Source organism: Bombus pascuorum, chromosome 6 (genome assembly GCF_905332965.1).
Source record: "Bombus pascuorum chromosome 6, iyBomPasc1.1, whole genome shotgun sequence".
NCBI classification, from domain to species: Eukaryota; Metazoa; Arthropoda; class Insecta; order Hymenoptera; family Apidae; genus Bombus; species Bombus pascuorum.
Genome location: NC_083493.1, coordinates 14347042 through 14370885, shown reverse-complemented (window position 1 = coordinate 14370885; position 23844 = coordinate 14347042). Strand labels below are relative to the sequence as shown.

Sequence of the window (23844 nt, the reverse complement as noted above, 5' to 3'; positions counted from 1 at the left end):
GCAAGGAGAAGCACGAGATACACGGACTGTATCAGGGATATTTCTCTTCTTTCATGAAAGGAGGGTGTAACGCGCGAGGGGAAGGGTATGGGTGGCGCGCGTAGCGTGGAAGGCGAAAACGACAAAGAGGAAAGAAAGCGCGCGCGATTTACCGGGCACGAAAAGGTGCGCTACGCTCTCCGCGGCAGGCAATATCTCATTGAGCAAAGGAGGAGGTGACTTTAACGTTGGCCCCTCGTTCTTCCCATGAGCAATCGCGGCTGAGACGGGCTCCGACGTGGCCGCTGCGAGTAAGATCGTTAATCTTACCGCACCGATCGGTCTCAGATAGTAATTGTTACGTTCTCGTTTCTCCTGGCTGACTGCCTGAATGTATCCGGCGATCCTTCCTTCTGTTCTGTTCTGTTCTGTTCTGCTCGCGCCCTCCTCTCCACTCCTCTCCTCTCTTTACCGCTCTTTACCTCTCTTCACCAGACGCTCTTACCTCCTTCTTTCCTCGACTTCTCCCTTATCCACCCTGTTTCCCGCATGTGTTCGACTGCTCGTTTGTCCCTTGTTCTTTCTTTTACGCCGAGAGTGTCGAACGACCCTCACCCACCACCGGTGTTAATGCCTTTGGCAACTTTGTTCGCATTACAATAACGTCGATCCCTTATTCTATCTTAAGCTTCGGCCCTATCGCTCCTGCCTTTTGTACATCGTTCGCCTCTGACTTTCCTTTTCTCTTTTTCGCCCTATTGTACGATACACCGATTTCACCGTCCGGGATATGAGCGTTCCACGGGGTAATTTCAATGGCCTCCAACTCGCTACGAAATTCTTTCGACCCGAAACAGATAAGGATAGTAGGGAGTAGTAACCGTAACAAGGCGAAAGATAGCAGCAGAAGATGTCACGAACGCGTAAAAACGTTGCTAAGGACATACGGAATGATTCAGGAATATTTGGCAAGTTTGTTTCAATTATCCGACCCGACCGTGTCCCTTTTTTTCGTCGCGACGCGACGGGTATGTTCGATGTTTCGCCTCTCTTTCGTTCTTTGGATCGTTGGCTCTACCGTGCGCGCACATCCCCGACCACGGGCGTGGTTATAAATTTGGTAGTCGCGTTAACAGCTGACGGGGGCCACGATATCCGAAATGTTGGCGGATCCGGTGTTTTCGTGCTCTCCGCCAACAACCGATTCCACCCGTGGCCGAAAAGTGTCGCCCGAGAAACCAGTTTCACACGCAGATTCCTTATTTGCGAACCCGACGAAACCGTAGATTCGAGTTAATCGTCGATGAGCCTTTCTCCTGGCCCCCGCCCATCCCCTTCTTTCTCCCCTTTCTGTCCCTTATACGTGTCTCATACTTGCTTCCCTCTAAGGGGATGCTAATTTTCACCAAAATCACCCAAAATTGATTTTTTATCACGCAATGGATTCTAAGAACGTGTGACCAGAATAGGAATAAAGGTGGATTTGAAAACGTGGACAAGGTTGCGATGTTTCGAATTGTTTCGTAGTCAAAGACTCGTGTAGATATTTACAAACGAATTCATTTAAATAAAAGTCGTCTTTAACAGATCGTTCGTTACAGTGTTACCATCGATTCATCTATTTTTTCTACATAGTGCCTAGGTAATGCATTATCTGCGGTATAATGATTTCGCTAGGACTAGTTCCGGATAAGTTTCGGCGTCTGTTTCCTCGACGTTTGGATCTTTCCCGACTTCGTATCTGGATCTTTCCTGTTCTCGTATCTGGATCTTTCCTGTCCTCGTATCTGGATCTTTCCTGTCCTCGTATCTGGATAGGGGAAACGTCCACTGCACCGCGGTGTAAATTATAGCGCAGCGCTGCAATTATAGCGCAGCCGGCCGACAGCCCGATACATATCGGGTAAGCAATTAATTACCTATCTAAATCCTCGGTAGTTCTAGTTGACAATAACGCCACGACGGCACTGCCGGTAATTGGAATTTAACGTTACACAACCATCCTCGTAGCTTATTATCGTAATCTTAATTGTAATAAATGGATCGTAATCGTAGTAAGTAGTTGGATAGGTACTAGGGACGTATCACTCGACACGAACGAGACGAAGAGTCGAGGACATGTCGAAGCGAGACACACGAATTGAAGTTTAACGAAACGATCTCGTCAGTCTTCTGTCCTTGTGTAATGAAATTCTATGAAATTAAGCGATAGTTTTACAGTCACGAATTCGCCACGAATTCTACTACGATCACGATCGATCGATATAAACGTATCTCGAGATTTCTTGTTCACGCACATATTAGATCGATACACTTGAACGTTCTGTCTCGCAGCAACGTTTTTTTCATATATCACTGATTCATAATCGATCTTGGACACTAGGCATGTGCTAAATCATCACGATATTCGGTGGCAAAAGATTTCACGCAAAACTCATCGTTACTTTAAACGTTTCTAATACGAGCACAATTTCTTGGATCGTTCCACCTAGTTTCGAGTTGGAACGATTTCAACGATCGTGTTTCGTCAATTCCAAGGGTTGCTGTTCCGTCCAATGATCCCGCCATGCAACGGTCGGCGAAGAAGCAACATCTTGGTCGGAATCTTGCACGTCGATCTCCTCGTCTTCCTCTTCAACCTCGACCCGCTGAAATTCCTTGTTGTTCGCAGACTCGGATTCCATCACGGATCTAACGTTAGTCTCGTGCCTCTGCTGTTCGTAGGTCGGACTCGAGGACTTGATTATACTCGGCGAATCATCACCGACGAGTTGACTGATCATCCTAAAGGCGCTCGGCTTTCTTTCCGGCTGTTTGGTAATGGAATCGACCCTGTCGATCCTCTCGTTCCGTTCCGCGACCTCTCTGGATGACGAGGAGTTGGTCACGACGGCCCGGAACGCGCTACTTTCTCCTCCCATTCCGGCGATTGAGCAGCTTGACGCACGGCTTACTTCCATACCGGATGCGGAATGCGGTTGCGGCGGCGGCTGCTGCTGCGGCAGCGGCGGTGGCGGCGGAGGCGGTGGAGGTGGTGGTGGCGGCGAACGTTTTAAGAGGTTCATTCGCTGATGACGACGCCACTTTGCCCGTCTGTTGGAAAACCAAACCTAAGAGTCACGAGTTAGGTCGTTAGATGGCTTGTGATCAAATTTCTAAGCTTCGAAGAAACCAGGAGGCTATGCACGCGACAGTCGCAGGGCCTATTCCATGGGCGACACCGACGCAATTCTCTGTGTATCGCGTTACTTCGCTTCTCTATGGATCTGGAAGCTCTCGACGAAGTGTAGAAAGAGAAATAAGGACTACGATCAAAACGAAAAACGAGAGAGGCAAGAAAACTACGATCAAGAACAAGCCCTGCGAGACCAACGCACTAGCCCCCCGACAAAGATATCTTTGAGATGGAATTGATCCTCACCTGTACACGAGCTTCCGAGAGAGAGGTCTTAGAGGCTAGCCGTTCGCGCGTAGACACGCAAGGATAGTGAGATCGCTCGAATTCTTTTTCGAGCTCCTCGAGTTGTTCCGGGCTGAAGGTGGTACGATTTCGTCGGAATTTTGGTTGCTCCGACCCGTCCAGGCTTCCTTCATCTCCGTCACCGTCTGCACAGAAAAACGACCATCTTCTTCTACTACCATCCCCTGTCTCGCGTTATCTTCCTCCATTCGACAACACGTTTCACGATTCTATTTCCTTTCTCTCTTTCTGATTTTCATCCCAATCGTTCTTCACACGGTTAATGGAAGATTAAACAATCATCACCTTGCAAGTACCCTCGTGCGATGGCGTCCGCGTGAAGAGAGTGATCCGCCGTTCCAGCAGCCGACGCAGAGGCGGCTGCGGCTGCCGCTGCCGCCGCTCCTGGACTCAAGGACGGCGGAAGAAGCAGAGCGGAAGCTGCGCCAGTGATTCCAGTAGCTAATGGCGGCAGCATCCAAGGATGACCCGCTGCCCCCGGCGCTGGCCAGCCAGCGGGTAAATGGTGGCTGGTCGTTGGGTGCTGATGGGCGCTGTTGAAATACGGATGTGGACCCGCGGCGTATAAACCATAGCCTGCCGCTCTCGCGAATTCCGCGGCTGCTCGTTCTGCCGCGCGATTTCGTAGAATTCGGTTGATGCTACTGACGGATGGAGCTGTCGCGTTGCTGCAAACGCCTGGAATTAAACGAGCATGCTTCTTCTGCAACTGTCTACTTTGCGATTCTTGTGATTCTTTACGAGAGAGAGTAGAGAACTTTGGTGGTTGTTTAACGTTGTCCGGAAGTAAAAGTAAGATAAATTGTCTAATCTTATTCGGATTTCTTTCGCTTCTTGTTCGCAATTCTTTGTAAGATTTTGAAGAATTTTGGTAGATGACGGACGATGACGATCCGAGCTTGTTTGAAAGATAAAATAAAAGTTGAATCATGTATTCTTATAGGATTCGTTTCGCTCCTTGTTCGCGATTCTTTGGAAGATAGTGGACAGTTTTAGTAGATGAAAGACGATGGTAGTTGATGGTAATCAACGTTTGAAATTGTTCCGAAGGCAAAGTAAGTTAAATTGCGCTCTCTTGTCGAATTTGTCTCGCATCTTGTGAGAATTTTCCTAGATCGTCGTTGGTCGATTGCGCTTGTTCGAAAGCGTAAAGTATACTTACCTATAATATACATAACATATACGACATTGACGCGTTATGAAACACGTGTGTCATGCGTTATTGATAAGCGACTGACCTTTTTGACAATAATAATAGGTGTCCACGCTAATAATAATAGATCGTCTCGCGTACTCGAGACCATAAAACAAACAATCGATTTACGACCCACTGGTCTTATATTATACGATTATTGTAAAGTACAATAAACAGTTTTAACTTTGATGTTAGGTTAGAATCGTAACATGCTAAAGGCGTGTTCGAATTTCTTCTACAATGAACTTCAATTATACGTTTACAAATAGATTTCGTAGCAAGTAATGTGAATTATGGTTTCCATCCTCGACACCTTCCTCCCAAGATTCCGTTCTTTTGAAATCAATAATGAACACCTTGCATCCGGTTCTTTCTGCGTTTCGAAATGCTCTTGATTTTCATGTAAATTGCTCGTGGATGACGCACGATACGCCTCAAAGGAGAAAGTTCCCAACGCATTAAGAACGAGAGACGCAAATTCAGTTAATTGATAGTCGAAGAAGGAATGAGACATTCATGCGCGATGAAGAGAATACAAGGTGAGACTACGCCGAAGCTCGTTTTCAAAAGAATAAAGTATGCCGATGGAGAAGGACGTGGAAAAGTTTCTTGATTCTAGTCGCAATTGCACGTGCGCTCGTACTACGACACACGTACTACTATTATTACGAGCGATTTGCAACTGTGCACGAAACGTGCGGCTCACGCATTGTTAAATAAGAAGTTAACTAACTACATATCTAACTGCTGGCAATTACGTATGAACAGAATTCGTCGTTCACTTTATCGTATTGTATATTAGCAACTCGGAAATTAAACCGATCAATTCTGTTTTCTGAAAAATTCTTAATCCTACTACAAGCTATTCTGCGACGAAATCGAAAATCTTTGCCATCGTCGATGTTCGACAGATCACTTTGACGATAAAATATGTTACGCGTCACGGAATGGTATCACGAGTAAATCGAATAGTTCTGTATGAATGAATTTAGCTCTGTCGTTGAGACATTAGCGGAAATATCGAACTGATGTCTACGGAAATGTATCTTTCTATGAACACAACTGTAAGAGACGAAATTCAGATAAAAATTTCTTTCGTTTAATCCTAAATGTTCTAACGAACACTTTATGTACTTTAGATATTTTGCATGTTTAAATGTTTTATAGATGCGTAAATATCTACAATCTACTGATATATCTAGTTAATTACTTAATTAATTAATTCGCTCTCCTACAACTATCTAACCCATCTCCGTTAGATCTTTTTGTAGAATTGTATGAAATCAAAAGTAGTTAAATGGAAGGCTGGATACGAGATAATATATATATATATATATATATACACGTGAACCTGGTAAAGTTCACATTAGAAATGGTCTGTTTGATATTTTGGTCAACAGAAGTTCATTTAGTTGTATGTATAGAGACACGACGTGGTTATTTTAAGCGTGTAGATATCATTAGACTAGATCAGTAAATAAAATGTCAGAAAATTCCAAATATATAATTAAGGAAAAATGAAATAGCTGGAAGGCGCCTGACTATTTGTCGTTTATATCAATATATCTCTCATATTTCCAAAATAAAGAATTAATGAACGGTGTATATGACATATTTCATCTGGAATAACATGCTGAATGCGTTGGTGAAGTTACTACTTAGTTTCCTGGAATGCAAATGATTACCGTCATAATCATATATTCTGGTACTAAAATTAAGAATTCTTCATACAGAGTCGATTAGTTTGATTTCTGTGTAACGCATGAATCAAACTGGTCCATTAGCAAGAATATAGAGCGACAGCAACAGCATTCGGTTATACTCGTTCACTTTATTATATCCGTTTACCGAGCAATCTGTCCATAAATTCGTTTTCAATAACTCAAACAAGCATTTTTTAAGCATTCCTATGTGTCTACGCTTTGATTTTACCAAAATGAACGAGCATTAGCTCGGTTAGGTTAAACGCACTTTAACAGATGCCATTCTTTCATTTATCGTACGGTTATCCGCGTGAAGTAGCATCGACAAAATGTGCTTACCTTCGGAGATGAGCCTCTCTCGAATCTCCCATGCGAAGATCGTCGGATTTTCCCTCTTGTATTGTTCGATCTTAGCAACGACGGCTGGTGTCGCAACTTTTGGCTTGCTGCCACCGATTAAACCCGGCGGGCGCAACGTACCTGGAACACGTTAGAACGAACTTCAAGGACGCGTTGTCTTCGCTAATACTTGTGCTTCGCGATAAAATTGGTCGTAAACGGCGATGCCGGTTTATATGCCCGTGCCGATCGTATCGGCGAGTGTCCAGCATTGAACCCGCATAATTTCGGAAAATCACGCAAACACCGGACATTCTCCACGTAATAACGCTCGAGTGCAAACTGTCAGCCGACCTTTATAAGTGTTCCTCAAGCACACGAGCTTCTACCTTGTATGAATTTCTATTTAAACATACGTAGTACGCTACGAGTAGATTGGTTACAGGAGTACATATACGGAGAAAGGAAAAGAATTATTGCTCGTAGTTTGTTCGATGTATTGGATGGAATACGTTGTAGCAGTTGACAAGATGGAGGCTTAGAAGGTTGGAGCGCATCCCGTGTATAAGTCCTGGCTCGCACGGGCTCTCGACATCGGATACCAATCGTATCGTCTGGGCGGATCCACACGAGGTAGTCATTAGGAGCTTAGCGCGTGAAACGATACTGGTATGCGATAGCCTGCGATAATATATAATCAGAGATATCTAATATGAGCCGAGACGTGTTCAACCTGCTGCCATGCCGCTCCTCTGCGTTTCTCTCCGCTCTCTTCTCCGCTCTGGTCGATCGTCATGAAAGAGCAATGCTTCCAACTCGCTCGGATTAGGCATAATTAATGAAAACTGAAAGTTCGAATCGTTGCGATCGCGTTCATTTTCCGACGTGTCTGATGCTTCGAATTGAGCAACTGAAGTGGCAAGTTTTGTAGCAAATAAGTACAATTTTTTTATGGGAGAGGATGAAAGCTGTACGAGCGAGATACGGTAAGAAAAGTTATAAGCGAGAGGAAATTTTATTCGAGATTTTAGAATCATCGCAACGTAGAAATTAAGAGTGCTAGTAAATCGCGGTTAGTAAATTTCAACTTCTCCACTTCTCTTCGCTGTTTTATTCCAATTGAAGGATTTTCGCAGTTTAACGCGATATTGGGTGTTGAATATTTTCGCCGAAACAATAATTTTGTTAACGTTCCGCTAAATGTATTTCGCAATTTAAGGACCAGTTTTTTTTCCAGTCCCTCAGTTTTTGTCAAATTATCGATTGTAATTATAAGATCGTGCATCATCGAGAATCGTAGTCAGAGTTCGCATGATCGTCTCGTTGACAGATTCGCGGTGATTATCATCGATTTAACTGCTTCGTTCTCCTAGCGTATCACAACTCCTTAGGAAAAGTTGGAGGTCCAAAGTTGGACGAACCCAGGTCTATAATGCGAGCAGAGAAAGCGCAGTCAGACTCGAGTAATTATAGAACGTTTCGCGTTATCATTAGCGACAATGGCTACGGTACAGCTGACAAGTTGTACGCCGAAGGCAGACAGGTGTTACGCGAATACATAACTACAAAGATGGAGTGTCGTGCGTTGCTCGTTAAACTCGATCGTCGATAAAATCCGCGAACTCTATTGAACGACCTGATGCACTGGAAAAATTGTCTATCAATGGAGATACGCTTGTAGCTATAAAGTTGAACAGCGTAATTGAAGTTTTTATTATGCAGCTGTTTCGAAGAATATAGATGGACGAATGTTTGTTGTACAAACGATGGAGGTTCTATGGGTATTCGAAGTTGAGAATGATAAACGACGAGAGTTCTAAAAGAAGTGGAAAAAAGCTTTTAAGGTTATTGCAGAATGTAACAGTACTGTGATTAAAGAAGAAGAAAGTATAGTGTGCAAAGGAAGAAATTTAACATCCCCTTTCTAGAACTGTAAAGGTAGTAAACGCTAAAAATTCGTAACAGTCAAATAATAAATGACGTAATCGTCAAAATTATTTTATTTTAATTATTAAGAACCGTATTTTTCTTTCTATCGAAGCTCTTCGCTTCTGACATGACCTATCATTTCAACTCCTCCGCTCTTTATTTAGCGCTTGTTCCTAAAACTTCTACTTCTTGATAAAACTAGAAGATTCGCATGTACAAGGAACTCGCGTCTTACGTGTACTCGCGCGCTATTACAGGAAAAACCGCTTCGAAACCGCTTCTTATCGCAGAAATAATTGATGAAAAAAGTACACGAGCCGGAGAACAGGCTGCTTACACGCAGAATACGCGATGTTAGACGTATCGGAAGGCTTGTCTCGCGTCTCGTACCGCTGCCAGAGTTGTCGAAACGCACGATGTTGGCAAGGATAATGGAAAACGGAGGCGCAGTCAGAGTTGAGCAATTATCGGTAGTTACGTCTTATTATTAATAATAATAATGACGGCTAAAGTCTGTAGGATATCGCGTGCGCTCCCACGGATGAACTGCGTGCCTGGTATAAACGATGTACCCACCTAATAGGCATCCATGCCTCGAGCAAATTCTTTGCCCCGATCCAATGTCTCTCTCTTCCATCTGGTTACTCGCTTTTCCTCCTCTCTTTCCGTTTCATTTTGTTCCGTGTGCACGGCCGCTCGCGCGTGTATATGAAATTTTCGAGAGCGGGGTCTGGTTAATGAAAGAAACCACACGAAGCCGCGGTTCCATCGTACCTAGTGGTTACTCGTACCTTCATGGATCGAATCAACGGACAGCGGACGCAAGCGGATCATCGTCGGTATGCTTATTCGTCTCGAGCTTTGCGATGGCTACCAGCATCCATCCACGACGAGATCGAGCCGGCCATTATGGATTTACGAATGGAAAATAGGTGTAATCGCGGAACAGAATGCAGGGATAGGTTTCTCTTGCGAGGCACGCGGTCGTTATCCCGACGAACGTCTATGCAGCCGTCTATGGCGCGTTCCAGGCGTCTCCTCGACGTTCCTTTCGCGCATTCCGGGATCATTTCTCCATCGGCGACGATCGATCTTGGTACGCGTGGATAAGAGGACCGATAGGATGTTGCGGCTGAATTAACCGTCCGGGACGTATCGGAGAAATTAGACGATATCGGCCGTCTAGCTGAGAACGCTTTTCTCGTTGCTCTCGTGAAATTTATCGTGCTCTCGAAACGCTCGCTGCACAAAGATATCAACGCGCGTGATAAGCTCCATAATACGAATACATGTTCTCGAATGGAGGATATGTATCTCGGCGAAATCGTTGATTCTTGATTCCATGCGAAGTGGATGCAAGGTTCGCAAGATGGATGAACTCGCGTCCGCGCTTGTCAGACGGGAGTTAACGAAACCGTAACGTTCACCAGGTACACCGGTGAACATCGTTGGAACGCCCAGTCGATGGTCTCGAACGTTCGCAACACGCGTTTCGTGTCCGCACGCAGAATACACCGCCGTTGCTCTCGATCGAAGAAAAAGATTGCGAAGCTGGAAGAGGAATCGGCGGTTCTTGCGCAGCCAGACGACTACGGCGCAGCCAGGGGATTAATTGTTTGCCGCTGTTAAGTAATTGCGGGTCGATTATGGTACATTATATTCACCTCGAGAGGCCTAAGGAGTCCGTATCCAGTGGAGATGAAGACATTACCGGCGAGTCGAGAGAGCAGGCCGAACGGTATTTTTACGAGCCGCTCGTAAAGTTAACGAGGACCAAGGTAGCAGTCAGTCGAGAAAGAGAGAAACCAGCGTTCCACCGATGCTCGGTGGCTCACCTCCATTTTTTTATTGCTCCCCTCGGCAATGTTCAGCGTTCCTCTTCCTCTTCTCCGAACGTAGAAGTCGATGGTCGTCGCCACTGTTGCTCGACTTTGAATCACGATTTTCGACCATCGATTCACACCTGTTTATCGGATTCGACTTCCCTTCGATCGTTAGAATACCTATCGTTTATCCATCGGTTGTTCGATGATTCGATTTCCTCAATGATATAACGAGTTCTTCTTTTCAAGGTTCGACGTACTCAATTTAGTCAACGAATCAAAGTTTTCCGAGGGTTATTTGTATTAGATCGTTTGATAAGTTGATGGTATTTTCACGTGACTCGCATCACTGTATTTTGAAAAGGAAGGTTGTTTTCAACGCGATATGCATGTATCGTATCGTTCAATGACTTTCGTTTATCCATTCTTAACCAATGACAAATGCCTCTAATTGACAACCATCGCTCACAGAGTGTATGCTCGAACTTTACTAGCCTTCAATGTTGAAATCCCAGGCTTTAAATCTAAGAAGCCATCTTTGGACAGTTCTTTCGTGAAAATGTTTTCTCCATAAGCAATAAAAAGCTTCGTCTGCTATTTTTACTGCATTCTTATCATTTTTCTGATATAAGAAATATGTCAAATGCGCAAATATATCTTACTTTTTCGTCTTAAATCTGCCACAAAATTAACAGATATTCGTTAAATGCATTTCCATACTTAAAGAGGCATTAAAATCGTCGCACTTTAAAAAATATATAATTTAACGACATAAGTTGACTTAACCTTCGTACTACGGACAAATACAAGCATTCCAAGATCTACAAAAATCAACAGAGCTTATCAAACAATGCATAAATTCTTGGTGCAGTAAAAAGAACGTCGTTCGATACCTCCTAAATTCCTCGCGTAGATTCCTCGAATCGGGGACGTGGAAGATCGGCACGGGTAAAGATCAGAGCAATTATTGACAAATTATTCGAGAACGGTCGAGCACTGGTCATGCGAATGTTTTACGGGAAAAAGAAACAGCTGTTACGAGTTAATCTTAGCCGCCTAACGAGCTCGAAAGACCGCCGCTTCTTCGTAACGCTCGTTATGCCTTATTTGCCCATACTGATACGCGATGCTCCTTCTTATTTCCCCGACAGTGGTTGGAAAATGCTCGGGATGCCGATCAATTTAGTTTACGCTGTTTTATCGCCTCGGACGCGAACGAGCGGTCATCAACGTCAATCTGCTCGAATTTGCTGCGCAAACAGTATGGAACATCCTCGTAAAAAACTAGCCGTGAACGAATAGCTCGCGGGACTGTCGTCAGCTTGTCGTGATTAACGGCGCTGGCGAATTAATATTTTGAATCTGGCAAACGCTGAAGAAATTTACCCAACGGTTATGTATTTTTACTTCAGCGTGTCTAAGCTTCGGACTCGTTTATCTCTAGTATCTTTCTAACGAATGATCTGATAAAATCAAACCACTTACGGCGGATGGAAGCGATAAAGCGAGATTGTCAAACTGGTCAGTGTTTGAAGTGTACAACTTCCGATGATCAATTGCTATCAGTTTGAAACGTATCGATTGAATAATTAATTTGTATGGGGGATCATAAGGACCTAGAATCTCGTTCAGGATCATATAACGTACGCAATTCGAAATCGGTTCTTCGTTCACATTTTGGGAAATTTGAAGATGTAAAAATGCAGAGAATACATATACCATACGAAAATATAGAGAATATGCAATATTCGTTAGAACAATTTGTACGTAAGCGAGATATCCTGCTTAGCTTTAGCTGCGTTTATAAAAATACAAATTTGTACAAATATCCGCAATCTATAACTTGTAACTAATGTCTAACTTATGTTCAACGTATAAGTTATCGTTGATCTGTTAACGACGAGAGAAAATGTTTTCAAAAAAGCAACGCAGATACCAGCATGCGCTCGGAATGCGAATAGCTAGAGCTAAATCAATTGGTGACTTTAGTTAATGTTTTATTTTACGACCTTACAAGGTATATCGCTTCTACCTACTATACTAGCACTCGTATGCTCGCGTTGATCAAAGTACTTTCAAACTCGTGCTACCAATTTCTCGGACGCCGGAAGCGGCAATTATCCCTAACTTCGCGGAACGTGTTAATCTTTTTCATCGATGGACGTTTACAAACATTTGCAGAGATTAGAGAAATTTCCAGCGATTCGATCTCTTCCGTGTTACAGGGCATTAGCCACGATTACATCGGCATCTCAAGATTCGTCGGATAGGCTAACGAACAGTCGCGGATGCAATTACCAGGGAATAATGGTGCCACGTCTATGGGAATAATAGCGAAAGATAGCCGCGAGTTTCACCGGTCGTTTCGCGGATCACGATGGCTGCTTCGCCGCTCGCGATCTCCGCTGATTTTTCCGTCGCCCTGAGCGGAGAGCACGCGCGGCTAGGTAATTTTGAGCGAGTTACTGGTGCAGTTTCGCTCGACTGAGCGAACACTATGCCGAACTGGGATTTCCAGCGCGTGTCGCCTCCTGACTCGGCATTTTCTTGGATTTCATCGCGAGGAGCCGCGTCACGGATCGGTAAACGCGTGTACGTTACCGCTCGCCGGCATTTATCTCGCGATGATACCTGGCTGAGAGGAATTCCGTTGTTTGGATCGGTTCGCGATCTATGGAATTCTGTTACGCGAAAGCAAACTGCACCATTATGCTCCATCGTCTGACCAGAAAGTTTCTCAGAACGAAAAAGAACGAGTTGTAGGTACCTTGCATAAAGGTAATTTCTCGTAGAAGAGATACGCTTATGTATAGTCGCTTCTTCTTTTCCTGTTTTTAGCTATTTCTTATACATTTAGCTTTCCTCGTGCGTCAAATGGCGAATTATTAAATTATACCGAACTTATAAACAGACGCTGTCGGTCGATAGGAATCCTAACCTGCAAGCTACGCCAAGTGTCGACGACAGACTCTCTTCTTCATGCGTCTTGTTCACGCATGAGATAATTTATACGAAATTTGATTAGTTTATTAATACGTATGTAGTTTAGGTAGCAAGATGGAAAACTTACCCAGTAGTTTGGTGACGACCGCCCCTTGTTGATTCAGCGACAGCACATGATTAGCAAGGTCGTTGTAGTGCCTCAAAGCTCCTAATCCGTGCGATAGTTCGAGCAATCGTTGACGGTTGGTTCCACCACCGTTGCCGCTGGCAAATGGTCCCGCGGTACAGTTTTGTAAGCTCACGCCTAGAAACGTAGCAACGTAACCGATTATCAATCTCGCTGGTACGACTCGCCTTCGTCTTCGCCGCTTAACAAGATTGACTCGCGACAATAACGCGAATACAATGCAAAGAGCAATAGCGAAGACAAAAAATTGTCAGCTATTTGAGAAATCGTATTTCATACTATGTTCACGAACATTTCGTCGTCTGATTGTCGTACTGTACGTACAACCGTTCGTGAGACACAGTGGCAGGTATCGTGCTGAGCGGACATAAAACTTTTGCAACTATCTTGCGACAACTATTTGCAAACAGTATATCTATTCAGAAACTATACGCTTGTGAGTACGCGCTTTCGGTGAACGTTCGACGTGCTTCGTTCTATAATTCATGGACGAACATTCAACGAGTTTCTCGCTATCGAGAACAGATCGAAAAATAGTAGATCGATTCCATGCATCGCTCGAATGTTTATGGTCGATCTGCTACTTTACTCGCGAAGGATCGGCAAAAACCGATGATAAATACGATTTCATTAACAGTAAAGGTGTAACGAGCGCGTGGAACGGCGATCGCGAGGACGTGCCGGCGTAATCGAGCGAATTAATTTAAATTACTCGACGCGGAACGCGATCTCATCGATGCGATCTTCTTCTCGTCTCTCGGGGGCCCTCTCGCCGGCACCACGGACAAGGGAAAGAAAGAGATGGGCCGAGTGAGAAGCATCTGCCGTTTGAAATCACGTCGATTAATCACCGAAGGTGCGAATACCCTCGTAATTCCACGAAGGACACGGCCGGACCGGTGGTTCGCGACTTCCTCGGTGATTTTATAGGCGGCTAATCTCGGCGACGCGACGCGACGTTCCGTTTCGTGCCACTCTCGCGCGCTCACAGGAGAAACAGGCGACGATTTACGATCGAACCGGCCACGGTATTGAGAGCGATCCATTTTTCGCTGGGCGAACCTTACTTTAAACTTCCAACACTGATCGTATCTTTCCGAAGAAGAGAGAGGGAGGGGTAGGGTTGACGACGAGGGGATGAGGTTGAGTACTTATAGGATAGGGTAGGAAAGAGAGAGAGAGAGTGAGAGGGAGGAGACACAGAGAGATGAAAGAAGGGAGAACAGAGGGGGCTGCTGAGAGGAGGAAACGAGGAGAGAAGAGCAAAGAGGAGAGAAGGTGATCGGAAAGGGTGTCGGCCGACAGCTCGCGTTTACGAAACGATTGGTTTTTTGCGACGATGGCCGGCTGGCTTTTCATAACGGCTTCGTGAATCGGTAATTGCGAGAAATAATCACGCGAGCGGCTCGTACGAGTTCGTGCAGCCGTCTGTGCTCGTCTCTGCGTACATATCTTTTTCCCCTTCGAATTAATTCCGAAGAGGAATCACGGCCAGAAGAATAATTGTAATTAGCGCCGAGTTGGCGCGGACAGGCACCGTGATTTTACTGGCGGATAATCTTAACGACGTTTCATACGATCCGGTGACCACGATAATTTACGATCCAACGACGATATTAAAGAACCGTTTTCCGCGCCTACCGGGGCTCAGGAAGATGCGAGAAGGGCTCGTGATGGTGCGCGCGCGAAGACAAGCCGGACGCGAAGACGATCGTCAAACGAGAAATTAAATTCCACAGGTAGATAGAAAACGACCCGGTTGCTCAGCTCATTTGTAACGCCTTGTTTCGACTGGTTACGAGCGGACGGAACGCGCGTATGCGTTTACATAGCACCCGTTTAATTAATTAGTCTTTTAAGCGCCGACCGAATTGCCAATCGACGATCCAGATGAATTTTACGCGAATTCTCGTGGTTTCTTATCCCGTTTTACGCTCGTTTCGCGGCTCGTCACCTTGCGTCGTCCCGATATTCGACAAAGCAACTAGCGCCGTTATAACACCGGTTTCTTTGTATTTATCGCCATGTCGCCCGATTAACCAATTAAATTGTAACTTCTTCGTGCTCCGAGTTGATACATGGGTGATTGCAGAGAGGTTATTCATACGCGTGACTCTCGGACGCTATATCCAAGGTATGAAAATACAAGCGGAATATATTATTGAGCGACTGGAAGTCGATCGAGCGTACCAAGTTTAAAGTATTCGGAGATGTTTCGATGGCGTTGAATCGAGCATAAGAAAGCCGGTCGGAAGTCGAATCGGGGAATAACGAGGCGAGTTCGTTTCGGAAGATATGTACGCGGTCAGGGAATGTACACGTGTCGCGAGTAATTTGGTCCTGGCAACAGACAAGGAGACGCGAGGACGAGGCAGTTTGCGGACGATGAGATGCATCCGTTGGGATCGTTTGGCAAGCGCGAACGGTGCGAAACCTACGCGTTCTGCCCGTTCTGGAAATCGCACGGACGCGCATTCTGCGCTCGTTTCGTGTCAAAGCTATCGAAGATGCCGTGAAAACGAAAGTAGCCGATGCACAGAAAGAAATGCGTCGTGTCGTTGCATCGACGCGAGGCTAGAACCGGTTCTGAACGAGTTCTGCCATCGAGTCCTCTATATTCTTTCGTATATACGAAATTGCCCCGTGGAAAAGACCGATCGTTCGCGCGAGGCAATAGATAATCGTTATAAAAATGAAGGAGCGCGATTCCTTCTGGTAAGTGCCTGGAGGAGGAAACGAGATCGATGAATGAAAATCGTTCGATCCTTGAACGAATCGGCCGACTCGACCGTCTCGTGCAGATCATCGCGACGATAAACGCAGCGGATATCTTGGTTCACGCGTAATCGACGCGACGCGTCGATATCTTCCTTCGAAGTGGTTGGATCGATCTTCGGAACGAATCACGCGTGAAACGATTTCGTTTGGACGACACGAAGGCAACGAGCTGGCGCGACGCAGCTCGGTGTTCACGAAAATCCACGAAAGCAGAAAGCGGGCAACGGACGAACCTGACCGGTACCTGTCTCGAAACTCGCAGGGTGTGGCTATAAATTCAGCCGGATAGGAACGAGATACTTAGGTTATCCACGAGTAACGGAAAATAAATCGTGCGCTGCCTGTTCCCGAACGACGAACGGACACGAAATCCAATTAGCTGCGCATACTTCGATTAAATATTGTCCTCGTTTAATTAGTCTAAACGTTTCGCGGCGGTGTCGCGCAATATTTACGCGCTCGTATATCCACGTGTCCCCCCCCCCTGTTAACAGGGACTGACGCATCGGCCTTCTAGCTTAGCTGCTAGAAGATTCTAATTAGCGTCCGACGCTCGACGACCACGAACCGACAACGACCACGGACATCGTTCGTTACGCTACAATAAAGGACAGATAGGAGCGAGAGTGACCGGCGAGGAGACACTTAACCCACGATCGGTGGAAACAAAGTGGCCGACACCCGAACAGATGAAGATACCTGCCAACTACCGGGGCCCCGCGACGCGAGATATACCTGCTAACGTCTCGAAATACCTGCTGGGTGTGGCAGTTGAATGTAGCGGATAGTCCCGGCGAATATCCGGAGCGGCCACGGTATCGGTCAGGGCACAGAAGTCGAGAGCGTACCGATCACCACGAACGGATATTGAAGGTTCAACGAGAGCACAGCAGCTCTTCGCTAAAAGACGTACTGTTGGCAACATATTGAAACCGGTTCTGAACGAGTATGGCTGGTAGCTGACCGTCGTTCCGTCTGGCAAGTGTAAACCACGGAAAGGATTTCTGAATATACCAGTAGTTGGCTGCAACTCGGACACCTATTCGATGGTCATTCGTTGCTCGTTGATCGCACACCACCTTATCATCGGATTCTAGGGCTCCGTGGAAAGGTCGACGGTCCGTTTAAATTCTTTCGCGATGCTTCTCGTTTCGTGCTTTGCATCCTCCACGAACCGGGAACACGATTTCGCGGTTGGTGAATCGCCGCGACAACGATTCCGTAGGCGTTCGCGTACGCGTTATGATTGGTGTTGAACGTTCCGACCTGTTCTTTGCCTCTGATCGGTCAATTAACATTCGCCGGGGTAAAAATAAGCTCGTCGTACGTCCGCGACAACTCGTCGTAAACATCCTCGTCCGGTGTGTATCGTATAGAACGCATTGCGCTCTAACTTATTCCACGAAAATGCTATTTCTGATACCTCGTCGTTCCGATCGACCGTCGTTCTCCGTGTTTCGCGCTATGGTAATAGAAAACACGCCTGTGCCGGATAATTCGCGTCAACTCTCGATGATTTTCGATTCGATCATTTAGCTGTCGCACCGATAAACGTCCTACGACATTTCCCGTGCGATGTTTATTATATCTCTGTACTGTTCTACGATTCTGTTTCCTTTCGACAAAATCCATGCAAACCGATAGATGTCTCATTGACGTGTAACGAGTAACCGTGTGAAGCGGAACGTGGATGACGAAAATTGGTGGTAATTTTGGGTGCGCGATTTTTCGAGCGTTTAAACGCTCGTTTAAGATACCGAGAGGGGCTCGAGCGGCCTCGGAGGAAGATACGATCGTGGACAGGGGAAAGATCGTATCATCCCTTAAGAAACGTTGGCCTACCTACCATAGAGCCCGGATTTCGACACCTGGAGCACCATGAAACGACGTTTTTACGCTCGTTTAACGCGATTTAGATTGCCACCTTTTTTCCCCTTCGCGATGTAGAAGAGCCAAAGGACACGCGCGACGCGTCCATGGGAAAATGATATTTCTCCGTGGGTGAACGATTACGCGAAGAAACTTCGTTTCGGCTTAAATACGGTTTAAATGAATAGAGACGAAGCACGAGGATCGTCGATAGAAGAGAAGAAAAGAAGCAATCGATAACGTGCAATCGGTTCCTCCGGTTTTTGCGAATTCGTGTCAAAGGCGGCGAGGATACAGTTTACAAAATACAATAAGAAGGTGCTAGGCGAAGGGGAGAGCAAAAAATGTGGACGTTGTTAGCGTTGTTCGATCGTAACGCGGTACGTCGCAAAGAGAAACGATTGTCCAATTAAATTCAATCGTCGCGGTTTTGTCCGGCTGAAAACTATCCGCGCGAACCCAGGAGTGTCTCGGTTTGTTTGCGTTCCATGGAAATTTTCAGAGCGAGACGAACCGGAGCGTAACGCGAACGTTTCATCGATTATCCCGGTGTGTCTCGATTATATCGCGAGACGCGGTGTATTCAAGTGTTCGAGTCGCGCAATTTAACGAAGAGACGCTCGACCGGGCTACGTGATGCACGATTAATTGCTCGTTATCATTTTGACAAAATTAATTACTTTGTTCTCGTGCTCGTGTATTATCTCGAGACAGCCCCCGATCCTATTTGAATCGCACGATTTCATTAAACGCGCATTGTTTTCGCAATTGTGACGACATCGAGTCACACGCAAATATCTTCGACTTTGTTAGTCTTGACGAAACGGTATTCAAATGGTGAATATCGTGTGTCAACTGTGTAACGTGCTTGCCAACGGTATATGGTAACGTGGTTCGAAGGATTTCATGCAAAAAGAGAAAGAGTCAACCGTATTGGAGATGGCAAAAAACAAAGGGGATGGATGTGGAGGCAAACTGACCGTCGATCAAAGACACTGGAGGCACGGTCATCTGTTGATGGTGATGCGCAGCTGGATGCTGATGATGGTGCGGTGGATGGACCTGAAACAGATGCGACCTCGTCTGCGAGAAGGTCGGCGAGGGTGGTTCCCAAGGACGCGTGACGCCGGTGCTGACGGGTGCATCGTCGTCGTGACAGCAAAATTTGTCGGTCGCCGCTGCGGGGCCGCTGGCGCAGTTCACCACCGCGTGACCTTCGTTGTTATTGTTGTTGTTGTTGTTATTGTTGTTTACAACGTCCCCGTTGTTGTTGTTATTGTTGTTATTGTTATTATTGCCGCCAGCGTTGTTGCTGTTGGTTATACGTGTAGTAGTCGCGCCTGTCGCAGGACTACCACTACCACTAGCACTGCCACTGACACTACCACTGCCAATGCCGTCGACCTGCACCATTTCGCTGTCGATCGCAGCCGCCGACTTGGCAGTACCAGGAGGGGTCGCGACGCCGCCACCGATCATCATCACCAGACGATCACCTCCACCCCCTCCACACCGGGCACCAGCTCCTCCTCCTCTTCCTCCCCTTCTGCCTCCACCTCTGTAGCTACACCGTCCCTATGGTAGAGTCGTTTCTCTTCCTGCCTTCGTATCCGACGGATGCTCGCCGTTTCCTGCACCCGACGTTTCCTGATCTCTCTTCTCGCACCCCTGTCTTCTCGTCTCTTCTTCTCTCGCGGAAAGAAGTTCGTTGACGGATTCGAGATGTCGCAGGTGGACGTTCGTAAAGATCGTAGCGATTGTACACCGAGTTTGGACGAGTTTCGAGTCACCAGTTGCAGTTTCTTACCGAGGCACGAGTGTGTCACGACGTTCTCGAGTCAGAGCAGATAGCACACCGACAACGGATCTTACGTATAGGTGGATGAAAAGCGAACCGCGGAACGAAGGACAACAGTCTTCCGGCACGTACGGCCCCGGACGTTCAACGACGGCAACGAGGTCGGTCCTCGTGCACGCTTAGCCACTCACGGTGTCACAAGATGCGGCGGTCGGCGTGTGTATCGCGCTGGCGCAGAAGCGCGCGAGCGCAATCGACGCCAGGGTCCGGCGTGGTTTCCTGCGTCCGATTAACCAAGCTGAATGACATCCTGTCTGACGGTCCGTCGGCGAACGCGATTCATCGCAACGCGAGCTTTCACGTCGGCTGTCGCGTCTACGTGGACGAGCGTAGTCGATGCGAGGAGGTAACGGCGAGAAGTGCTCGCGAGCGCAGGCGCTTCGTCGAAGCTCGTGACTACCTATAGACGTGTGCCCTTCTCTACCTTCCCACCCTCCGCCTCTCTTCTCTCCCTCTTACTCCCCCTTTCTCTCTCGCTCTACCGCTGTCTTTCGCTCCGATTCTCGCTCTTCTTTCTCTCGGGTTCCACGCTTCTCTGTTTCTCCTTCTGTCCGACCCGTGCTCCCTTCTCCAATAACGACCGACCAGCTACGCGCTACCACGGGATAACCTGCTCGCGCTCCGCCGGATTCGAGCAGATTGCCTTCCGTTCGGGCTTTCGAAGCGCGCCAACGACTAGCTTCACCCCCACCCTCTAGAGCCTCGCGGGAACAGCGGCGTCTACTCGCATCCAGCTGACATCCAGATTTCAGGTAACGACAGTCTTTCTACTTGTCCTTCGATTTCGACCTCGTTCGCTCTATCGCTTCGGGGTCTTCCGCCTCTGTCCTTAAAACGAGCCTCTATGTAAGTACATACATTCGTTAGACTTTTCTCTTCATTGGTAGCATCTTCCGGGTGCGATCGATGTCTGTCCGAGATATAGTAGTCGTTTCCGGCTGCTTCTCTCTGGTAACGTCATGGATCGAGGCCCGAAACACCTCTCGGACCATTCACTTGACAGTAATTTCGGACACGCGATTCCTCTTGATTTCGGTCGTTTCGCACGATGACCGGTCCACCTCTTTTTCGTAACCTTCGACTCGAGCGCGAGAAGGAAAGCTACGTACCAAGAAGCCAGTGTGGAAGAACGTAGAGAAAGAAGGAGAACGATGGAACACGAGTACACGGGGTAACCTGCTCGCGGTCCGCCGGATTCGAGCAGATTGCCTTCCGTTCGGTGGCTCGAAGCGCGCCCAGACTAGCCTTACCCCCACCTTCCAGACTGTTGAGTCGAGGTGAGATCAAGATTTAAGGCGCCGCGGCGCAGCGGCGGTGGCCGCGGTAGCAGCGGCGGCGGCGGCGGCGACGGCGGCAATGCTGACGAAGACGAACAGGAGGACGAGGACGAAGACGAAGGAACGACGACGCGGTGGACGTCGACGGGAAGGAAGAGGACGAGAAATACGAGTTCACGGAGCAACGAGGAGAGGCGAGCACGAAGACGAGGCAACAGCAGCAGCAGCACCAGCACACAGGGCTTGCACGATTACGATCGCGCGCACACAGGCCCCGGATCGTCGAACGACGAGGAGGAAGAGAGGAGGCGACGAGAAACAGGGAGAGGTGGACAGTGTGCGGCTTAGTCGAAGCGCTGGTAAGCCGAAGGGGGAAGCCGGGAGAGAAGCGCGAGGATGCATGGAACAAGTCGTCGTCGGCTAAAGGTAGCCAAGTGCGCACTCCATGCCGCGCATCTGAGCTTACCCGACGCCCACCGACCATTACCGGCTCGATCGACCAATTGGGCGAACCGGTGGACGCCCACCGATCTGTTCGACCTAACGTTCGTCGTCGCCCACGCCGAGAAAGCGCCCTTTCGCCTTCCGCTTTTCGCCTTCCACCTTCCACAGCCTCTCCCCTTTGTCCTTTTCGCAGACGGGATCGATTAATTCCCGAATCGGATGTCGATGTCGGATGCCGACTACGCTCCGGAATCGCTGATTCCAACGATTACCTTGCCTCGATACTTGCAATCGTCATCGAGCTCTTACATGCTAGCACTATGTTTTTCCAACACCTGGCTTCACTATGATATACGAGAATAGGTATTTTTTTTTACGGAAGATCACCGTTGGTTCTATTGTTTCGCGTGTCCATGAACAACGAGCGATATTCCCGTTTAATCCCGCGACGTTTCTCTAGACGTGTAGGGGCACACGAGTGGAGAACAATTCAAATCATGTTGATGTTTACCTCGGAGTATCAAGATGGTTAGGACACATGTAATGTAAGAATGGATAAACTCGGGGTAAAACGATGTGGCCGCTACGCGCAACCGTCGAACGAAGACGAATTTGAGTTTCCGATTTCCACTCGACCAGTGTAAATAAACAGACGCAACCGAAAGGAGTACAATTCAGTGTTATCTACCGAGTTATCGACGAGTATCTAGCGAGCATTTATCGAGTATTAATTAGCAATTTTACTTTGCGGTTTATACACTGCACGAGCGACTCGGCGAATATAGTCTGTATATTTATTTATTATTTTAAATATATTCGACGGCTTCGACAACAAGCAGTAACATCTAATATATCTTACGGTCAAACTTTCTATATACTAGTCCTGTACAGACGATTAGTACGATGTTACAGACAGATTTTGACGCGGGTTTGTGCCAGGAAACGGGAATGTTCGTGTAGTTCCCTCGAAACGAGTTTTAAATCTACTTGGAGGCTACGGAGGAACGCGGCCCTCGCTCGATCGTCTTTCACAGATTCGGCGCAATCGAAAACGCGCTTATAAAAATCCTCTCCGTCCGCGTGTTATACCTAGTCCTGATATCTCAAGTTCGACGCTCCTTTCGCACAAAAGTCTTGGTTAGTTTTCAAACATTTCCTGCCACGATTTAACTTCCGTCGGAGCAAGACGTTCAAATCAACGTTTCTTACTGTCTCTTTTCGCTAGCAATATACCGTTGTTTCCTCGATCGATCTGCCATGATTTCCCATTTTCACTCGAAAATCATAGCGCAAGTCTTGCGCACAGTGCATCGACCCGTGTCAGATGCTCTTTATTTTCTGTCGTTGCCAGATAATTAGCAATTGGAAGGCGTACGTTCAAAACGGTGTCGTTCATGGGAAAATCCGCTGCACAGCGGTGTAGCGGATACGTTGGAAACGCGGGACGTTTGCGTGGCGAATGCGAGCGTTTCCTGTTCTTCGTACATTTAGTTCGACTCTAGCTCGATTTAGCGAAACGCAGGTACTGTTTAGCTAGTTTTTCCTCTTACGTGAGGTGTCGGTAATCGAAAGACACCGTAATAGTTCAATAACATGGCGAATAAAGAAAATAAAGGATCATTTCGAAGATCGTTGGATGTATGTTTTGCACGCTGAAGGTGGTGCTGGGCGCGAAGATCCGTATAAATCGAAGAAAAAACAATTTACTAGGTATGTAATTCCTCGGTTACTATCGAGGACTCACGCGAAGGTTTCTCGGGCCAGTGTCTCTGCTAAGTGCGGATCATCAATTTCATTTGGTTGCGTGCACGCACTCCGCTGCCACTTAAATTCTTTCCGAGTAGCTACGTCGAGCAAACGAAAACAATCGATCATCTTGTGACGTATACGAGCTTTTCTTGCAAAATTATGCTGATTTCGCTGCTGTCGACGCGATCATTTTGGTAAAAGTTCCTTATACTGTATGTATCGTCCGGTGGTATTCGACAAACGCTTAACTCGCGTTCCACGAATCTCTTGGGACTCGCTATCGCTTCTGT

General features: G+C 47.0%; 1 protein-coding gene and 1 long non-coding RNA gene across 3 annotated transcripts in view; one reads left to right on the top strand and one right to left on the bottom strand.

Annotated features, from left to right (window-relative positions):
- The window catches only part of LOC132908103 (uncharacterized), a 67997-nt gene that overhangs the window by 34925 nt on the left and 9228 nt on the right, over positions 1-23844 (top strand). The window lies entirely within an intron of this gene.
- Positions 1520-22058, bottom strand: LOC132907619 (paired box protein Pax-6-like). Of its 2 annotated transcripts, none has more exons than XM_060960868.1 (6): positions 19207-22054; positions 13520-13696; positions 6698-6838; positions 3746-4138; positions 3401-3585; positions 1520-3089 (listed from the first exon to the last, which is right to left on the bottom strand). In XM_060960868.1, exons 1-6 carry the CDS (start codon positions 19706-19708, stop codon positions 2490-2492), a joined length of 1998 nt encoding a protein of 665 aa, XP_060816851.1. In that variant the 5' UTR covers positions 19709-22054; the 3' UTR covers positions 1520-2489. The 2 variants fall into 2 exon arrangements, with proteins under 2 accessions (XP_060816851.1, XP_060816852.1); XM_060960869.1 differs by having other exon boundaries at positions 2742-3072; positions 19207-22058.